At 36.8% G+C, this 17,500-nt stretch overlaps 1 protein-coding gene across 1 annotated transcript in view; it reads left to right on the top strand.

Annotated features, from left to right (window-relative positions):
• Positions 1–284: 284 nt before the first annotated feature.
• Positions 285–17,500, top strand: part of VIP (vasoactive intestinal peptide) — a 35,933-nt gene continuing 18,717 nt past the window's right edge. The window contains exon 1 of the mRNA XM_053712495.1: positions 285–382. Within this exon, the coding sequence (XP_053568470.1) occupies positions 285–382 (98 nt within the window). The remainder of the gene's footprint in view (positions 383–17,500) is intronic.

The raw sequence follows: 17,500 nt of genomic DNA on the forward strand, positions 1-17,500 counted from the left end.
TAATCTCCAAACATATACTATGTCCTTTATACAAAGATGCACGCATTTCATCTAACAATCGAATATATCATCTCTCCCTACATCATCCACCCATCTATCTATCTGCTATATTTGTTTCTATCTATCTGTTAGTTCCATGTCCAGTCATCTCAAACTAATGTTGTGAACTTTAATGCCTTTAGATGTAAAACTATCTAACGTTAATACATATATGCCACCTCTAGCAGCTCCCTATTTCTGTAAAAACAAAGAACCATTGTTTTTTCTTGAACAGAGCAGAAGTTATGGAACACAGAAGCATCTTCCACCTGTTGGTGTCTTTTACTGTCTTCAGTGTTCTCTGCTTCCGGACACAAGCATTACCTCCTTATTCAAACAACAGGTGAGTTTCACACTTCACATTTTAATACGTTTAACATATTAGCCTTAGAGCTTTAACTGCCACTAGCAATTAATAGACAGTAGTAATGTATTTCCGTTACTTCACATAGGTCTATTTCATGATATCCTTGTTAATTAACTGAGAAATAAAAATATAGAACATTTAGGATAGCTCCTTAAGGGGTCCAATTATGTTGAAGAAACAAAGTCAAGTGTTAAACATATGAAGATTTGTGATACTTAGAACTGATAACTGAACATTTAACTCCCATGGTAATCTATTTTGCATCTTAAAACCAATTGCCTTTAAAATAATCAATTAATTCAAGCTTCTGAATTAATTATTGGCTTATTTTCCAATACGTTAGTTTAATAGTGTTGTGTCTGATCAATTTGAATTTATATATATATATATATATATATATATATATATATGTATATATATATATATATATATATATATATATATATATATATATATATAGTAAAATTATCGATCAAATAAGAATATTTGTGTTAATGGTTTTTATTTCCATATGCATTACTGTGTGTTGGTAGATTAATGACGGTCTCCCATAGACAAATAAAGCCGATTTGTGTTTCTTTCCTCACATCAACAGTTCTGCAACTGATTATGGTTTGTAGGATTTATAATATTTGCTTTAATTATACATCAACTTTATATGATTTCTTAGGAAATGAAGACCACAAACATTTTTCATCTGAAATACATATATACCTTCCCACTGTGTTATATTTCTTTTCCTCTGCTGGATATATAAATATTCTGGGACCCCTATGGTATTTTTACATAGTAGCTTATCCCTTTATTGACAAGAATAGCAAAGTATCATATGCATTATGCAACTGTTTTTATGTTTTAGCTGTATGCCATTGTTAAGTGATACATACAATGCAACATGCTGATTTATCATAAAATGGTTTGCTTTGTTTGAATGAGTGATTTTGATAAATGTGTCAGTTACTTATTGTTTTTAGCTGACAAACAATATTTATACCTTATATGTATTATTTTAAATGACTTTGTTATGGGGGTATTATAATTTTGTAAATATATTCTACTGTGTTAACTTCAGGATAAACATAGAAGCACAATTTCATACTAGAAATATAATTAAGTTGCAGTGTAAAAGTGCACATGTAATTCACTTTGATGGACTGTTTTGCTGAAGTGTTATTTCTTCTCAGTCTCACTACTTAAAGGGATAGTAAAGTCCAAGTTAATCTTTCATGATTCAGATAGGGCATGTAATTTTAAACAACTTTCTTATTTACTTTTATCATTAAATTTGCTTTGTTCTCTTGCTATTCTTAGTTGAAAGCTAAACCTAGACAGGCTCATATGCTAATTTCTAAACCCTTGAAGGCCACCTCTGCATTTGACAGTTTTTCACAGCTAGAGGGCGTTAGTTCATGTGATTTATATAGATAAAACTGTGCTCATGCACGTGAAGTTATTTAAGAGTCAGCCTGAAATGCAAGTCTGTCAAAAGATCTGAGATAAGGAGGCAGTCTGCAGAGGCTTAGATACAAGGTAATTACAGAGCTAAAAAGTATATTAATATAACTGTGTTGGTTATGCAAAACTGGGGAATGGGTAATAAAGGGATTATCTATCTTTTAAAACAATAAGATTTTTGGTGTTTACTATCCCTTTAACATCTTGGATAACTGAATTCACCCTGTTCACCCAGCATCTTATTCCTAGAACAAGGCACAGATCAGTCAATCTTAGATCTCCAGCAACATCATAGATACCTAAATCCTAAGGTAGAGTTATGAATTTTGAAAGTAGCTGAATTTACATAAATGCATAAAAAAAAACAGATCAAGCACCACTAACTAGATTCAGCTAAAACTAGTTAAAGTGATATGAAGCCCAACATTTTCTTTCATTATTCAGGTAGAGCATGCTATTTTAAACAACTTTTTAATTTACTTTTGCTTTCTACATTCTCTCGATATCTTTTGTTCAAAAGCAGGGACGTATGCAATTTTTTGCAATAGCACTAGAGGGCAGCACTATTTCCTGCCATGTAGTGCTCAAGATGACTACCTAGGTATCTCTTCAACACTCATTTATCATGGTAACTAAGCAAATTTGATTATAGAAATACATTAAAAACTTTTTTTTAAAAATTGAATGCTCTGTCTGAATCACAAAATAATATTTTTGGGCTTCATATCCCTTTAAGCCTAATACTATGTAATACATTATTGTATAGTGATTATGCTTTATTTTAAAATAATTCACTTAAACAGAGATACATAAAAAGATATGTAGGTCGAGATAGGTAGGTAGGTAGATTATAGATAGATAGATATATAGATGATAGATGGGTAGATAGAAAGATGTTATAGAGTGGATGAATAATATGATTGTATTTTAAGTTTAAATACATTTTAAAGCACAAACCAAAAAGGAAAAATCAGATGATACTGCTATAATTTCAAACTCTTAGGGATACTACGCCCATTTTTTTCTTTCTTTAATGTTTCAGACAGACCATATAATTTTAAGCAACTTTCTTATTTACTCCTATTATTACATTTTCTTCTTTCTCTTGCTATCTTTATTTAAAAAGCAGGAATGTAAAGCTTAGGAGCCAGCTCATTTTAGGTTCAGCACCTTGGATAGTGCTTGCTTATTGGTGGCTACATTTAGCTAACCAATAAGCAATCGTAACCCAGGTTCTGAACCAAAAATGGTCCGGCTCCTAAGTTTTACATTCCTGCTTTTTAAATAAAGATAGCAATAGACCAAAGAAAATTTGGTAATAGGAAAAACATTATAAAGTTGCTTACAATTGCATGCTCTATGTGAATCATTAAATAAATAAATTAGTATCCCTTAAATCTTGGTCTGTTTGACAGAGGTGCAGGTATGACAATTTATAGGAAATCCCTATCAGATGAAAGCACTCTTAGCCACTAAGAAATCCAGATTCACATTGCACCACCTAATACTAAGAATCATAACACCAGCACCTCTGCTCACTAATGCTCACACACTTCTTCATTCTGTAGTAGATTGGATTAATAAAATAACATAAGAATCGTTGTGATCAAAGAATGTGCAGCAGCTGGATAAATTGGATTACAAATTAGATTTGTAATAAGTGTCATAGAGAAACTGAGGAGCTTCCTAGACTTATGTTCATGCCGTTCTGCACTGACAATAGTGTAGTCATTTAATAGATAACAAATTAGCTAGAAAGGCTAATGCATTTTGAAAGGAACATTCCACTTTTGTTTGAGCTTTTCCAGATAGGATGCTTCAAATAGGGTTTTTATGTGAATAGTAATACAATGAGTTTTATCTTTTCTAACCAAGTATAAAATACAACTCTGTTATGACTGAAAGGGTCTTCTATATAGGTAGAATACAAAAATATATGAGACTGAGGCTGATGTTGTAGTTGCATTACCCAAATACATAGGTTATGAATGTGAGTGACAGAATGCTTAAAGGGACAGAAAACCCTAACATTTTCTTTCATGATTTGGATAGAACATAGAATTTCAAACAGCTTTCCAATTTACTGCTATTATCAAATTTGATTCATTCTCTTGTTATCCTTTGCAAAAGGAGCAGCATTGACCAACTGGCAGATAGCTGAACTCATCTAGTTAGCCAATCATAAGAGACAAATGTGGGCAGGCACCAATCAGCAGCTAGGTTCCACTAGTGTAGGATATGTGCGTATTCTTTTTCAGCAAAAATAAGTAGCCTTTTTTCTATTTCAATAAAAGCTTCTGTATTCCTAAAAAAAAGAGGTGCTAAACCTGGAAATTCCAAAATTGTAATGTTGCTATAGTAATTTTAAAGGAATGGTAAAGTCTAAATTAAACTTTCATGATTCAGAAAGGGCATGTCCTTTTAAACAACTTTCCAAAATTTACTTTTATCAGCAATTTTGCTTCGTTCTTTTGGTATTCTTAGTTAAAAGCTAAACCTAGGTAGGCTCATATGATCATTTCTAAGCCCTTGAAGGCTGTCTCTTATCTGAATGCATTTGTCAGTTTTTTGCAGCTAGAGGGCGTTAGTTCATGTGTTTCATATAAATAACATTGTGCTCATGCACATGGAGTTATTTAAGAGTCAGCACTAAATGCCTGAAATGCAAGTCTGTCAAAAGATCTGAGATTAGGAGGCAGTCAGCAGAACATTAGATACAAGGTAATTACTGAGGTAAAAGTATATTTCTATAGCAGTGATGGTTATGCAAAACTGGGGAATGGTTAATAAAGGGACTGTCTATATTTTTAAACAATACAATTTTTGGTGTTTGCTAGCCCTTTAACCACTCTCTTAATTTATAATTGACTTGATTTTAATAGCATACATAATATGACATTTGATTTCAGTACATATTTAAAAATGATTACTTAATATAGCAACCAAATTTTTGATGTCCTTCATTGTAATTGGGGACATCAGAGGAGAACAAGGTTTTAATACAACTTAGGGTCAGCTTTCGAGTGGAGCACAAATGTAATGTGCTCCAATTGCTCCCAAAATAAAGTTTTGTTCACTCTTATTATTATTATTTTTTAAAAAAAATATAACTGCACAAAGCAGTTTTAAGGGGTTAAAGTCAGGGATGTGGGGTGTTAGAAAAAAAAACGTCACTGAAAAGTGCCTTTACATTGCGGTCTATGGGAACTGTGTTATTTCCATACATACTGTAAAAAAGGTATATGCTTGCATTTAATATGTGTATAAACACATACATATGATATATGTATATATTCATTTAAAATGTAATGCCCAGGGCCATCGCTGCAAGACTTACCCCCTTCTCTGCGCTAGGTTCTCTACCGTGTCTTACAGCATGAGAATGAGGCTCCCATTGGAGCCTATAGAGACGCACTATTGTGAGCACAAAGCTTCCCTGCAATGCAAATGCAAGCTACTTATAATACCAGTGCAAATTTGGGTGCGCTGGTATTATGAGTTAATTTTGCACTCCACTCATAATCTGGCCCTTAATCTGTAAAAATAAAACTCTTATATCAAAGATGTTTAAATTTGAGCCTTGGATCTTTTTTCTTGGTTGATAGCCGAGTATAAATATTTTCATTTCATAAGCACAATAAAATAATCACTTTAACTTTTAATTGGAAAAATATTGTATCAAGCTTATTGCTAGTTGAATCAAAATGATTCCCTTTTTTGAACTAGCTAAATAATATACAAGAGTTTATAATATTTATTTGGCATTAAACGCCTCTTCCTTTAGTGTTAAAAAAACTGTGCTTGATCCATAATCCCAGAAGAGGCCAAAAAGCATATGGTTAATTTTATAAAGTTCATAAACCTAAACGCGGTTTTCCATGCCAACACTCGGGGGCAGCCCTCATGAAATTCTATTTAAAAAGGGGCGGTCCCTGCGAGTGATGAGCTATCTCTCATACAAATAACGAGAGCTCTCTGCTAGGTAAACGTTTTTAATCAAGGGTGAGTACAGAGGGGGAAACCAGCGTGTTTTAAAACTTTAATATTACGCTTAATACAAATCAGTGACGTGCAGTGACGTCAGAGGCTGGTGAGGCAGTGGCAGGATACGCCTTCATTCTTTAGATATCCTTTGTTGAAGAAATAGCAATGCACATGGGTGAGCCAATCACATGAGGTATCTATGTGCAGCCACCAATCAGCAGCTACTGAGCATATTTAGATATTATTTTCAACAAAGGACATCAAAATAATGATGAAAATTAGATATTAGATGTAAATTGGAAAGTTATTTAAATTTGTATATGGGATTGATATGGGTTTCATGTCCCTTTAAATGGTGTCTTGGAAAACTGGTCAACTTAGTAAACATCTGATTTTAGTCTAAAAGGATTGTAACAGAAACTCTTGCCAGATAACACAATGCTTGCTCTTATTATGAGATCTAGAAATCCATGCCCATTAAAATATGTTTAAAATATACTTTTTACTTTAATGCTGCAAAGTATGCTTATAGATTCTTTCATTACATGAGAGTCAGAGGGGGAGGAAGAGAGACAGAGAGAGAAAGAGACCATGGGGGAGAACAACACATAAGGAGAGAGATGGATAGATAGAGAGAGAGACACACACACACACACAATGGGGGGGGGGGGGGAGAGGGACCACAGCATTTTAAAGTAATAAAACAGCAGAGCTACAGAGAGTTCAGAAAATTAGTCTATAATTTAGTGTACAGTACAGAGGCAAGCTGCTAAGTTAGTGGGTGTAAAGTTTGAGTAAACAAAATACAAAAACGATCCTTTGCTGTAAAAGAGTAAAAAAAACACTAAACCACATTCTTTAAATTATCATTTTCACTAACAGAATCCCTATCAGTAAAATCTTACTTTAATAAGATGTGGGTGAAACACTGCTCTCTGTGCCTCTCTCGTGCTCTGGAAGGATTCAGGAAGTGACAGTGGCCCATTCCACTGCACTTAGAGGGGAAGAACAGAACTCTCTTTTTCACTTTAGCAAAGCTGGCAGCTTCACAGGACAGCAACAAAATATATGAAAGTAGTTTTTTTTCCGTTTTTGTTTTGTTTTATATGATTTAACATCCAGCCCCAACCCTAAGTTCCACTTACTAATGCCTCTCGCTGGATTGGTTCAGCCCAAATAGGACTGCCTCAAATAAGCAGTTAATGGGCCATGCAATGATCTTTAACCACTTGCATCCAGTAGATGGCGCAGCATGTTGTGTAATGGTGGGCAGACCTGCTTGTGCCTCTTCATTGCACAACATATAGCTGTGAGAAAAAAAATGCTGGGGAAAAAAAATTAAATTTTTTTTTTAAAGCCAATAAAAAAATATATATTTTTGCCCATATGAGAGGTGAAGCACTGCCTCACCTGCCTCTAGTGACTGCACATCACTGATACAAATAAGATTGCGTTTTTTAACTGGCAAGAAAACATAGTGAGAACTGTTGTGTGAAAATGTTTATAGAATTACACTGGGATTTGAGAGTAAATTTCATATAAGCCCATGGAACGATCATGTTCATTCCATTTTTTTTGCATATCCAGTGTTCTTAAATTACAATTTACTTTGTGCATAATAAAAACCATTTATTCCTATGTAATTTACCTACACATTTTCCTTTTGATAAAATACAATTTTTTTCTGAACAATTTCGTTATGATTTTTGATGCACCTTAACACACAATTTTCCCTAGGTATTTTTATGTGAATATTTCATTTACTCATTTTGTAGGATTTTAAAATGACGATTTTCATTGTGTTTTGTAATGTATGCATCTCATTCCCATACAATAATCCAGTATGCGCCCCATTGTGAGACACCCTGTCAGGGTAAAAAGTGCCTTTATATAATTCATCCAGAGAAATAGGACGGGCGAACATTGTTATACAATCTCACTGGCTCAAAGACCTTTTTAGAATCGGACCTTAAATTTGTAACCTACATTTTCTTCAAAATGCTGGAAACTGCCTAACTCTATTGATTTGTAGCATTTTGAAGAAAACCTAGGTTAGAGAATATGATTTTGGCATCGCTAATTAGTAAAGGAGATACACATTCCATGTTCAATGTCCCTTTAAACTACCCCTTTTTATCAAATATACAGTTAATTAGTTCAAAGTAGATATTAGACAGTAGAAACTTAATGAATAGGGATTGACTATCCACAGTTAAAGGGTCATTAAAATAAAACTGAATTTCTCAGGAATTGATTTAATAACTGAAAATAAAACAATGTAGCTATATAGCATATTTATCTATTATTATTTGCTTTTGCTATAAAATACCTCTGCAAAGTCTGCTTTTACTTTATTCCAAAGATAAATTGGAATTCAGATTCTGTTTTTAAATATTTTGCCAGTTGCCTGACTAGGCTATAATACATGGTTATTGCTTAGATCAGTGCACAAACTCGTTTACCATAATTGTCTATATATGAGATAAACATACTCATTGTTAGTTAAGTAATTTAATTTAATCCTGACTTACGAAGCTCTGCACATTGTGTTAACAAAACTGACAGTTTATTTTTTTTAATTTTTTTATTTCTATTAAAAATTTCTATTTTGTAGTTATATATTTTACAATTCATTGTCTAATTCTGATATATTATTAGTGACATAAAATTACTTTATGGTCTTTTTAACTTATATTAGTTAATTTACATGTTACTACTACTGATCATTTAGCCTGACAATTTGTAAACTGCATTGTTGTTGCAGAGTAATTTTTTACATAAACAGGAATATACATGGATTTTCTTTTGGGCTGGGATAGTTTCTATCTCTGATTTCCTGTCTCTCTTTCTCTTGCCTCCCCATATGCGTTTGCTAAAAAAGTAGATTATGATCTGCCAGTAGATATATAAATGTTGAGCTGTAACTAAGAAAAAAAATATAGGATTTCCTTTCTCCTCTTCTGCCAGTAGAGAACACATGAAGCTTTATTTATTTATCCCTTTATTTATTAAAGGGACAGTCAACACCAGAATTATTGTTGTTTTAAAAGATAGATAATCCCTTAATTACCCATTCCCCAGTTTTGCATAACCAACACAGTTATAATAATACACGTTTTACCCGTGTAATTACCTTGTATCTAAGCCTCAGCAGACTTCCCCCTTATTTCAATTCTTTTGACAGACTTGCATTTTAGCCAATCAGTGCTTACTCCTCTGTAAATTCCTGTGCATGAGCTCAATGTTATCTATATGAAACAAATGAACTAGCATCCTCTAGGCGGCCTTCAAGGTCTAAAAAATTAGCATATGAACCTCCTAGGTTTAGCTTTCAACTAAGAATACCAAAGGAACAAAACAAAATTGGTGATAAAAGTAAATTGGAAAGTTGTTTAAAATTGCATGTCCTATTTGAATCATGAAAGTTTTTTTTGGACTTGACTGTCCCTTTAAGAAGCTGCAAATGCAAATTTGGAGCACCTTCGGCTGCAGGCTTTCTTTAACAAGCCTGAATTCATTAGCTAAGATGCAGCAGTCATCAGACCACTGCTTCCTAACCTATAAAGTGGAAATTCACAATCCCCGTCGTACTTCTCCGACTTGGGTGATTGACAGCTACCATAGGGCTGCATTGCACAAGCAGTGGCTTGTACGATGATAAATGCAGGAAGCGTATTGCTGCCCACTAGCAGCAATGCCAGGCTGAGAGGGGAGGAGATGTCCACTCGTGTCATTCAGAGATTAATAACTATAGGCTCTGGTCTTGAGTTAAAAATAGGATGTATGTGAATGAGTAAATCCTGCTTTGTGACGAGAAATTTAGTGGATCTGTTTAGCAAAAAAAGTAGAATTACAAAAAAGTAGACCCATAACTAAGTGGAATTTGGACACATCTATGTTATAGAATATTATGTATATATATATATATATATATATATATATATACACACACATATATATATATATATACAGTATATATATATATATATATATATATATAAAAGAATGTCCAGAGAGAGCACTCGCCATGAAAAAAAAAATGTTTAATGGTAGAGTTAACGTTTTCGGGGGAACAACCTCCTGTGAAAAAAACAACAAGTGTACATTACACTTACCACACCGTGTCATATAAAGCCAGCAAGCAGTCCCAACACCACTGGCCTCCATGCTGCCACCCGGAGGTGTCACCAAGGCGTCACTACGTCATCGCGTTAACAGCGGTAGTGCTGGTGCCGCCCCTGTGTGGTAAAATTACAAATGATTTAAAACAGTGCATTAGGTGATGCTATACGTATCAGGCAATATTTACATATTAATGAAAAAATGATTATAAGATTCAACACTCTATCTCTTATATGCTGATTCCCAAAAAACACGTAAATCCACCTCTAAAGGTTCACTAACATAACAAATGTGAAAAAATATAGATTGGGATAGTGCTCCAAACGGCTAAGAGAACTGAAGAGATACAATAATTAAAAAGTAAAAAATAAACAGGAGTGGAATAAAAGAGAACTGAGAACGCTGAACATCTTAAAAAAAACCCGCTGGACAGAGTTATATAAAAAGCACAAGTTCACGGAGAGGACACTATCTTTGCTACTAAATTTACAACTATCGTCTGCAATACGGAAAGCATAGATTGCAAGAATATTTATATACGGATCTTCCTACCGCAATGTCGGTATCGCTGCAGCAACAATAAGGACAAAGGTACCCAATATACAAGCTAAGACATCAACTTGTTGCATTAACTAGTTATATTTTGCATATGTATATATACATACTGTTACTTCTGTTATTTTGTTTCAAGTCGTTTCAGATTGTTGATTTCATTTAATCATTAGTATTCACAACTTTCAGACTGTTGATTTTATGTAACCATTAGTATTCGATACTTTTAGATGCCGGCATCAGATTTTGTTCAATGAATTTTATTTATAACATTTTTATTCTATTTGATACAATATATCTCCAATCTATTTTTTGGGCTTGAATATATCTTTGTCCCATACGTTACTCCGCTTTTTTTTATAACTCTAAATATAGCTTTAAATCTACACACTCGCAGATTATTAAATCAGGCCTTCCTTCCTTGAAATTGTATAATACTCATTTTCATGGTATATCCTATTAGGAGTTATATTCGAATCCGGTCACTAGTATTAGAATTTTAGTTTTATTCATATTTTATTCCACTCCTGTTTATTTTTTTACTTTTTAATTATTGTATCTCTTCAGTTCTCTTAGCCGTTTGGAGCGCTATCCCAATCTATATTTCTTCTGTTAAGTGTGATCAGTCCACGGGTCATCATTACTTCTGGGATATTACTCCTCCCCAACAGGAAGTGCAAGAGGATTCACCCAGCAGAGCTGCATATAGCTCCTCCCCTCTACGTCACTCCCAGTCATTCTCTTGCACCCAACGACTAGATAGGATGTGTGAGAGGACTATGGTGATTATACTTAGTTTTATATCTTCAATCAAAAGTTTGTTATTTTAAAATAGCACCGGAGTGTGTTATTACCTCTCTGGCAGAGTTTGAAGAAGAATCTACCAGAGTTTTTGCTATGATTTTAGCCGGAGTAGTTAAGATCATATTGCTGTTTCTCGGCCATCTGAGGAGAGGTAAACTTCAGATCAGGGGACAGCGGGCAGATGAATCTGCATAGAGGTATGTAGCAGCTTTTATTTTCTGACAATGGAATTGATGAGAAAATCCTGCCATACCGATATAATGTCATGTATGTATACTTTACACTTCAGTATTCTGGGGAATGGTACTTCACTAGAATTACACTGTAAGAATTACATAAAGCTGTTTAATAACTAGAAATTATGTTTAACGTTTTTGCTGGAATGTAAAATCGTTTTCATTTGCTGAGGTACTGAGTGAATAAATGTTTGGGCACTATTTTTCCACTTGGCAGTTGCTTAAAATCTTTTTTCTGACAGTTTCTGTTCTCTCTCACTGCTGTGTGTGAGGGGGAGGGGCCGTTTTTTGGCGCTTTTGCTACGCATCAAATATTTCAGTCAGCAACTCATTGTATTTCCTGCATGATCCGGTTCATCTCTACAGAGCTCAGGGGTCTTCAAAATTTATTTTGAGGGAGGTAATTTCTCTCAGCAGAGCTGTGAGAATTATAGTTGACTGAGATAAAAAACGTTTATTCTGTAATTTGTTTCCTGCTTTCAGAATTTGTTATCTTTGCTAATGGGATTAAACCTTTGCTAAAGTTGTGTTGTTTACACTATAACTGTTTTCAATTTATTAATTTTCAACTGTCATAGATCTTTTGTGCTTCTTAAAGGCACAGTACGTTTTTATTATTATTCTAATTGAATTGTATTCCAAGTTGCAAGTTTATTTGCTAGTGTGTTAAACATGTCTGATTCAGAGGATGATACCTGTGTCATTTGTTGCAATGCCAAAGTGGAGCCCAATAGAAATTTATGTACTAACTGTATTGATGCTACTTTAAATAAAAGTCAATCTGTACAAATTGAACAAATTTCACCAAACAACGAGGGGAGAGTTATGCCGACTAACTCGCCTCACGTGTCAGTACCTGCATCTCCCGATCGGGAGGTGCGTGATATTGTAGCGCCGAGTACATCTGGGCGGCCATTACAAATCACATTACAGGATATGGCTACTGTTATGACTGAAGTTTTGGCTAAATTACCAGAATTAAGAGGTAAGCGTGATCACTCTGGGGTGAGAACAGAGTGCGCTGATAATATTAGGGCCATGTCAGACACTGCGTCACAGGTGGCAGAACATGAGGACGGAGAACTTCATTCTGTGGGTGACGGTTCTGATCCAAACAGACTGGATTCAGATATTTCAAATTTTAAATTTAAACTGGAAAACCTCCGTGTATTACTAGGGGAGGTGTTAGCGGCTCTGAATGATTGTAACACAGTTGCAATACCAGAGAAAATGTGTAGGTTGGATAAATATTTTGCGGTACCGGCGAGTACTGAGGTTTTTCCTATACCTAAGAGACTTACTGAAATTGTTACTAAGGAGTGGGATAGACCCGGTGTGCCGTTCTCACCCCCTCCGATATTTAGAAAAATGTTTCCAATAGACGCCACCACACGGGACTTATGGCAAACGGTCCCTAAGGTGGAGGGAGCAGTTTCTACTTTAGCTAAGCGTACCACTATCCCGGTGGAGGATAGCTGTGCTTTTTCAGATCCAATGGATAAAAAATTAGAGGGTTATCTTAAGAAAATGTTTGTTCAACAAGGTTTTATATTGCAACCCCTTGCATGCATTGCGCCGATCACGGCTGCAGCGGCATTCTGGATTGAGTCTCTGGAAGAGAACATTAGTTCAGCTACTCTGGACGACATTACGGACAGGCTTAGAGTCCTTAAACTAGCTAATTCATTCATTTCGGAGGCCGTAGTACATCTTACTAAACTTACGGCGAAGAATTCAGGATTCGCCATTCAGGCACGCAGGGCGCTGTGGCTAAAATCCTGGTCAGCTGATGTTACTTCTAAGTCTAAATTGCTTAATATACCTTTCAAAGGGCAGACCTTATTCGGGCCCGGGTTGAAAGAGATTATCGCTGACATTACAGGAGGTAAAGGCCATGCCCTGCCTCAGGACAAAGCCAAAGCTAAGGCTAGACAGTCTAATTTTCGTTCCTTTCGTAATTTCAAAGCTGGAGCAGCATCAACTTCCTCTGCACCAAGACAGGAAGGAGCTGTTGCTCGCTACAGACAAGGCTGGAAACCTAACCAGTCCTGGAACAAGGGCAAGCAGACCAGGAAACCTGCTGCTGCCCCTAAAACAGCATGAATTGAGGGCCCCCGATCCGGGATCGGATCTAGTGGGGGGCAGACTTTCTCTCTTCGCCCAGGCTTGGGCAAGAGATGTCCAGGATCCCTGGGCGCTAGAGATAATATCTCAGGGATACCTTCTGGACTTCAAATACTCTCCTCCAAGAGAGAGATTTCATCTGTCAAGGTTGTCAACAATCCAGACAAAGAAAGAGGCGTTTCTACGCTGCGTACAAGAGCTCTTGTTAATGGGAGTAATCCATCCTGTTCCACGATTGGAACAGGGACAGGGGTTTTACTCAAATCTGTTTGTGGTTCCCAAAAAAGAGGGAACTTTCAGACCAATCCTGGACTTAAAGATCCTAAACAAATTCCTAAGAGTTCCATCGTTCAAGATGGAGACTATTCGGACAATTTTACCTATGATCCAAGAGGGTCAGTACATGACCACTGTAGATTTAAAAGATGCCTACCTTCACATACCGATTCACAAAGATCATTACCGGTACCTAAGGTTTGCCTTCCTAGACAGGCATTACCAGTTTGTGGCTCTTCCATTCGGATTGGCTACAGCTCCAAGAATCTTCACAAAGGTTCTGGGTGCTCTTCTGGCGGTACTAAGACCGCGGGGAATCTCGGTAGCTCCATACCTAGACGACATTCTAATTCAAGCTTCAAGCTTTCAAACTGCCAAGTCTCATACAGAGTTAGTACTGGCATTTCTAAGGTCACATGGATGGAAGGTGAACGAAAAGAAAAGTTCACTCGTTCCACTCACAAGAGTTCCCTTCCTGGGGACTCTTATAGATTCTGTAGAAATGAAGATTTACCTGACAGAGGACAGGCTAACAAGACTTCAAAGTGCTTGCCGCACCCTTCATTCCATTCAACACCCGTCAGTGGCTCAATGCATGGAGGTAATCGGCTTAATGGTAGCGGCAATGGACATAGTACCCTTTGCACGCTTACACCTCAGACCACTGCAACTGTGCATGCTAAGTCAGTGGAATGGGGATTACTCAGACTTATCCCCTTCTCTGAATCTGGATCAAGAGACCAGAAATTCTCTTCTATGGTGGCTTTCTCGGCCACATCTGTCCAGGGGGATGCCATTCAGCAGACCAGACTGGACAATTGTAACAACAGACGCCAGCCTTCTAGGTTGGGGTGCCGTCTGGAATTCTCTGAAGGCTCAGGGACAATGGAGTCAGGAGGAGAGTCTCCTGCCAATAAACATTCTGGAATTGAGAGCAGTTCTCAATGCCCTTCTGGCTTGGCCCCAGTTGACAACTCGGGGGTTCATCAGATTTCAGTCGGACAACATCACGACTGTAGCTTACATCAACCATCAGGGAGGGACAAGAAGCTCCCTAGCTATGATGGAAGTATCAAAGATAATTCGCTGGGCAGAGTCTCACTCTTGCCACCTGTCAGCAATCCACATCCCGGGAGTGGAGAACTGGGAGGCGGATTTCTTAAGTCGTCAGACTTTTCATCCGGGGGAGTGGGAACTCCATCCGGAGGTCTTTGCCCAAATACTTCGACGTTGGGGCAAACCAGAGATAGATCTCATGGCGTCTCGACAGAACGCCAAGCTTCCTCGTTACGGGTCCAGATCCAGGGATCCAGGAGCAGTCCTGATAGATGCCCTGACAGCACCTTGGGACTTCAGGATGGCTTACGTGTTTCCACCCTTCCCGATGCTTCCTCGATTGATTGCCAGAATCAAACAAGAGAGAGCATCAGTGATTCTAATAGCTCCTGCGTGGCCACGCAGGACTTGGTATGCAGACCTGGTGGACATGTCATCCTGTCCACCTTGGTCTCTACCTCTGAAACAGGACCTTCTGATACAGGGTCCCTTCAAACATCAAAATCTAACTTCTCTGAAGCTGACTGCTTGGAAATTGAACGCTTGATTTTATCAAGACGTGGGTTTTCTGAGTCAGTTATTGATACCTTAATACAGGCTAGGAAGCCTGTTACCAGAAAGATTTACCATAAGATATGGCGTAAATACCTATATTGGTGTGAATCCAAAGGTTACTCTTGGAGTAAGGTTAGGATTCCTAGGATATTGTCTTTTCTACAAGAAGGTTTAGAAAAGGGTTTATCTGCTAGTTCATTAAAGGGACAGATCTCAGCTCTGTCCATTCTGTTACACAAACAAAGAAGTTCCTGACGTCCAGGCTTTTTGTCAGGCTTTGGCCAGGATTAAGCCTGTGTTTAAAACTGTTGCTCCACCATGGAGTTTAAACCTTGTTCTTAATGTTTTACAGGGCGTTCCGTTTGAACCCCTTCATTCCATTGATATAAAGTTGTTATCTTGGAAAGTTCTATTTTTAATGGCTATTTCCTCGGCTCGAAGAGTCTCTGAATTATCAGCCTTACATTGTGATTCTCCTTATTTGATTTTTCACTCGGATAAGGTAGTTCTGCGTACTAAACCTGGGTTCTTACCTAAGGTAGTTACTAACAGGAATATCAATCAAGAGATTGTTGTTCCTTCCTTGTGCCCAAATCCTTCTTCAAAGAAGGAACGTCTACTGCACAACCTGGATGTAGTCCGTGCTCTAAAATTTTACTTACAGGCAACTAAGGAATTTCGACAAACGTCTTCTCTGTTTGTCGTTTACTCTGGGCAGAGGAGAGGTCAAAAAGCTTCTGCTACCTCTCTTTCTTTTTGGCTTCGTAGCATAATTCGTTTAGCTTATGAGACTGCTGGACAGCAGCCTCCTGAAAGAATTACAGCTCATTCTACTAGAGCTGTGGCTTCCACTTGGGCCTTCAAGAATGAGGCCTCTGTTGAGCAGATTTGCAAGGCTGCAACTTGGTCTTCGCTTCATACTTTTTCCAAATTTTACAAATTTGACACTTTTGCTTCATCGGAGGCTATTTTTGGGAGAAAGGTTCTTCAGGCAGTGGTTCCTTCTGTATAAAGAGCCTGCCTATCCCTCCCATCATCCGTGTACTTTTGCTTTGGTATTGGTATCCCAGAAGTAATGATGACCCGTGGACTGATCACACTTAACAGAAGAAAACATAATTTATGCTTACCTGATAAATTCCTTTCTTCTGTAGTGTGATCAGTCCACGGCCCGCCCTGTTTTTAAGGCAGGTAAATATTTTTTAATTTATACTCCAGTCACCACTTCACCCTTGGCTTTTCCTTTCTCGTTGGTCCTTGGTCGAATGACTGGGAGTGACGTAGAGGGGAGGAGCTATATGCAGCTCTGCTGGGTGAATCCTCTTGCACTTCCTGTTGGGGAGGAGTAATATCCCAGAAGTAATGATGACCCGTGGACTGATCACACTACAGAAGAAAGGAATTTATCAGGTAAGCATAAATTATGTTTTTTTCACAATATTTACATATTAGTAATATGTGTAATATGTGCGCTATAATACATGAGAATGTATTACTATAAACATAGAATGTGAACTATACTGGTGCTGTGAAAACTAAAAAAGGTTAAAAATGCAAGGGAATAAACACTTCTACATAGTGTGTACGCTGGAACAGGGAAATACATATATATAAGAAAACAGGCTATGCTATGTGTTATGCACTAGATGCCCAAGAGTGATGTACAATTATCAAGGCTATTGGGAACTGTATATACCTCAGGGTAATAAAATTGTTGTTACTATACTTTTCTGAATTACTATTAATAAAGTAATACATTAATAAGGACAGATAAGAGGGGACATAGACCAAAGATTTAGATTTTTGATTTTAGGTGGAAGCTAGCAGATTGACAAAATATAGCAAATTGACAAAATATATGGCTCTCATTATTCATAAGTAGCCACGCCAGTCAAGATGGGTATTTAGTCCCTGTGGGACCAGTGTCCCC

Source organism: Bombina bombina, chromosome 4, assembly GCF_027579735.1.
Source record: "Bombina bombina isolate aBomBom1 chromosome 4, aBomBom1.pri, whole genome shotgun sequence".
Taxonomy (NCBI): domain Eukaryota; kingdom Metazoa; phylum Chordata; class Amphibia; order Anura; family Bombinatoridae; genus Bombina; species Bombina bombina.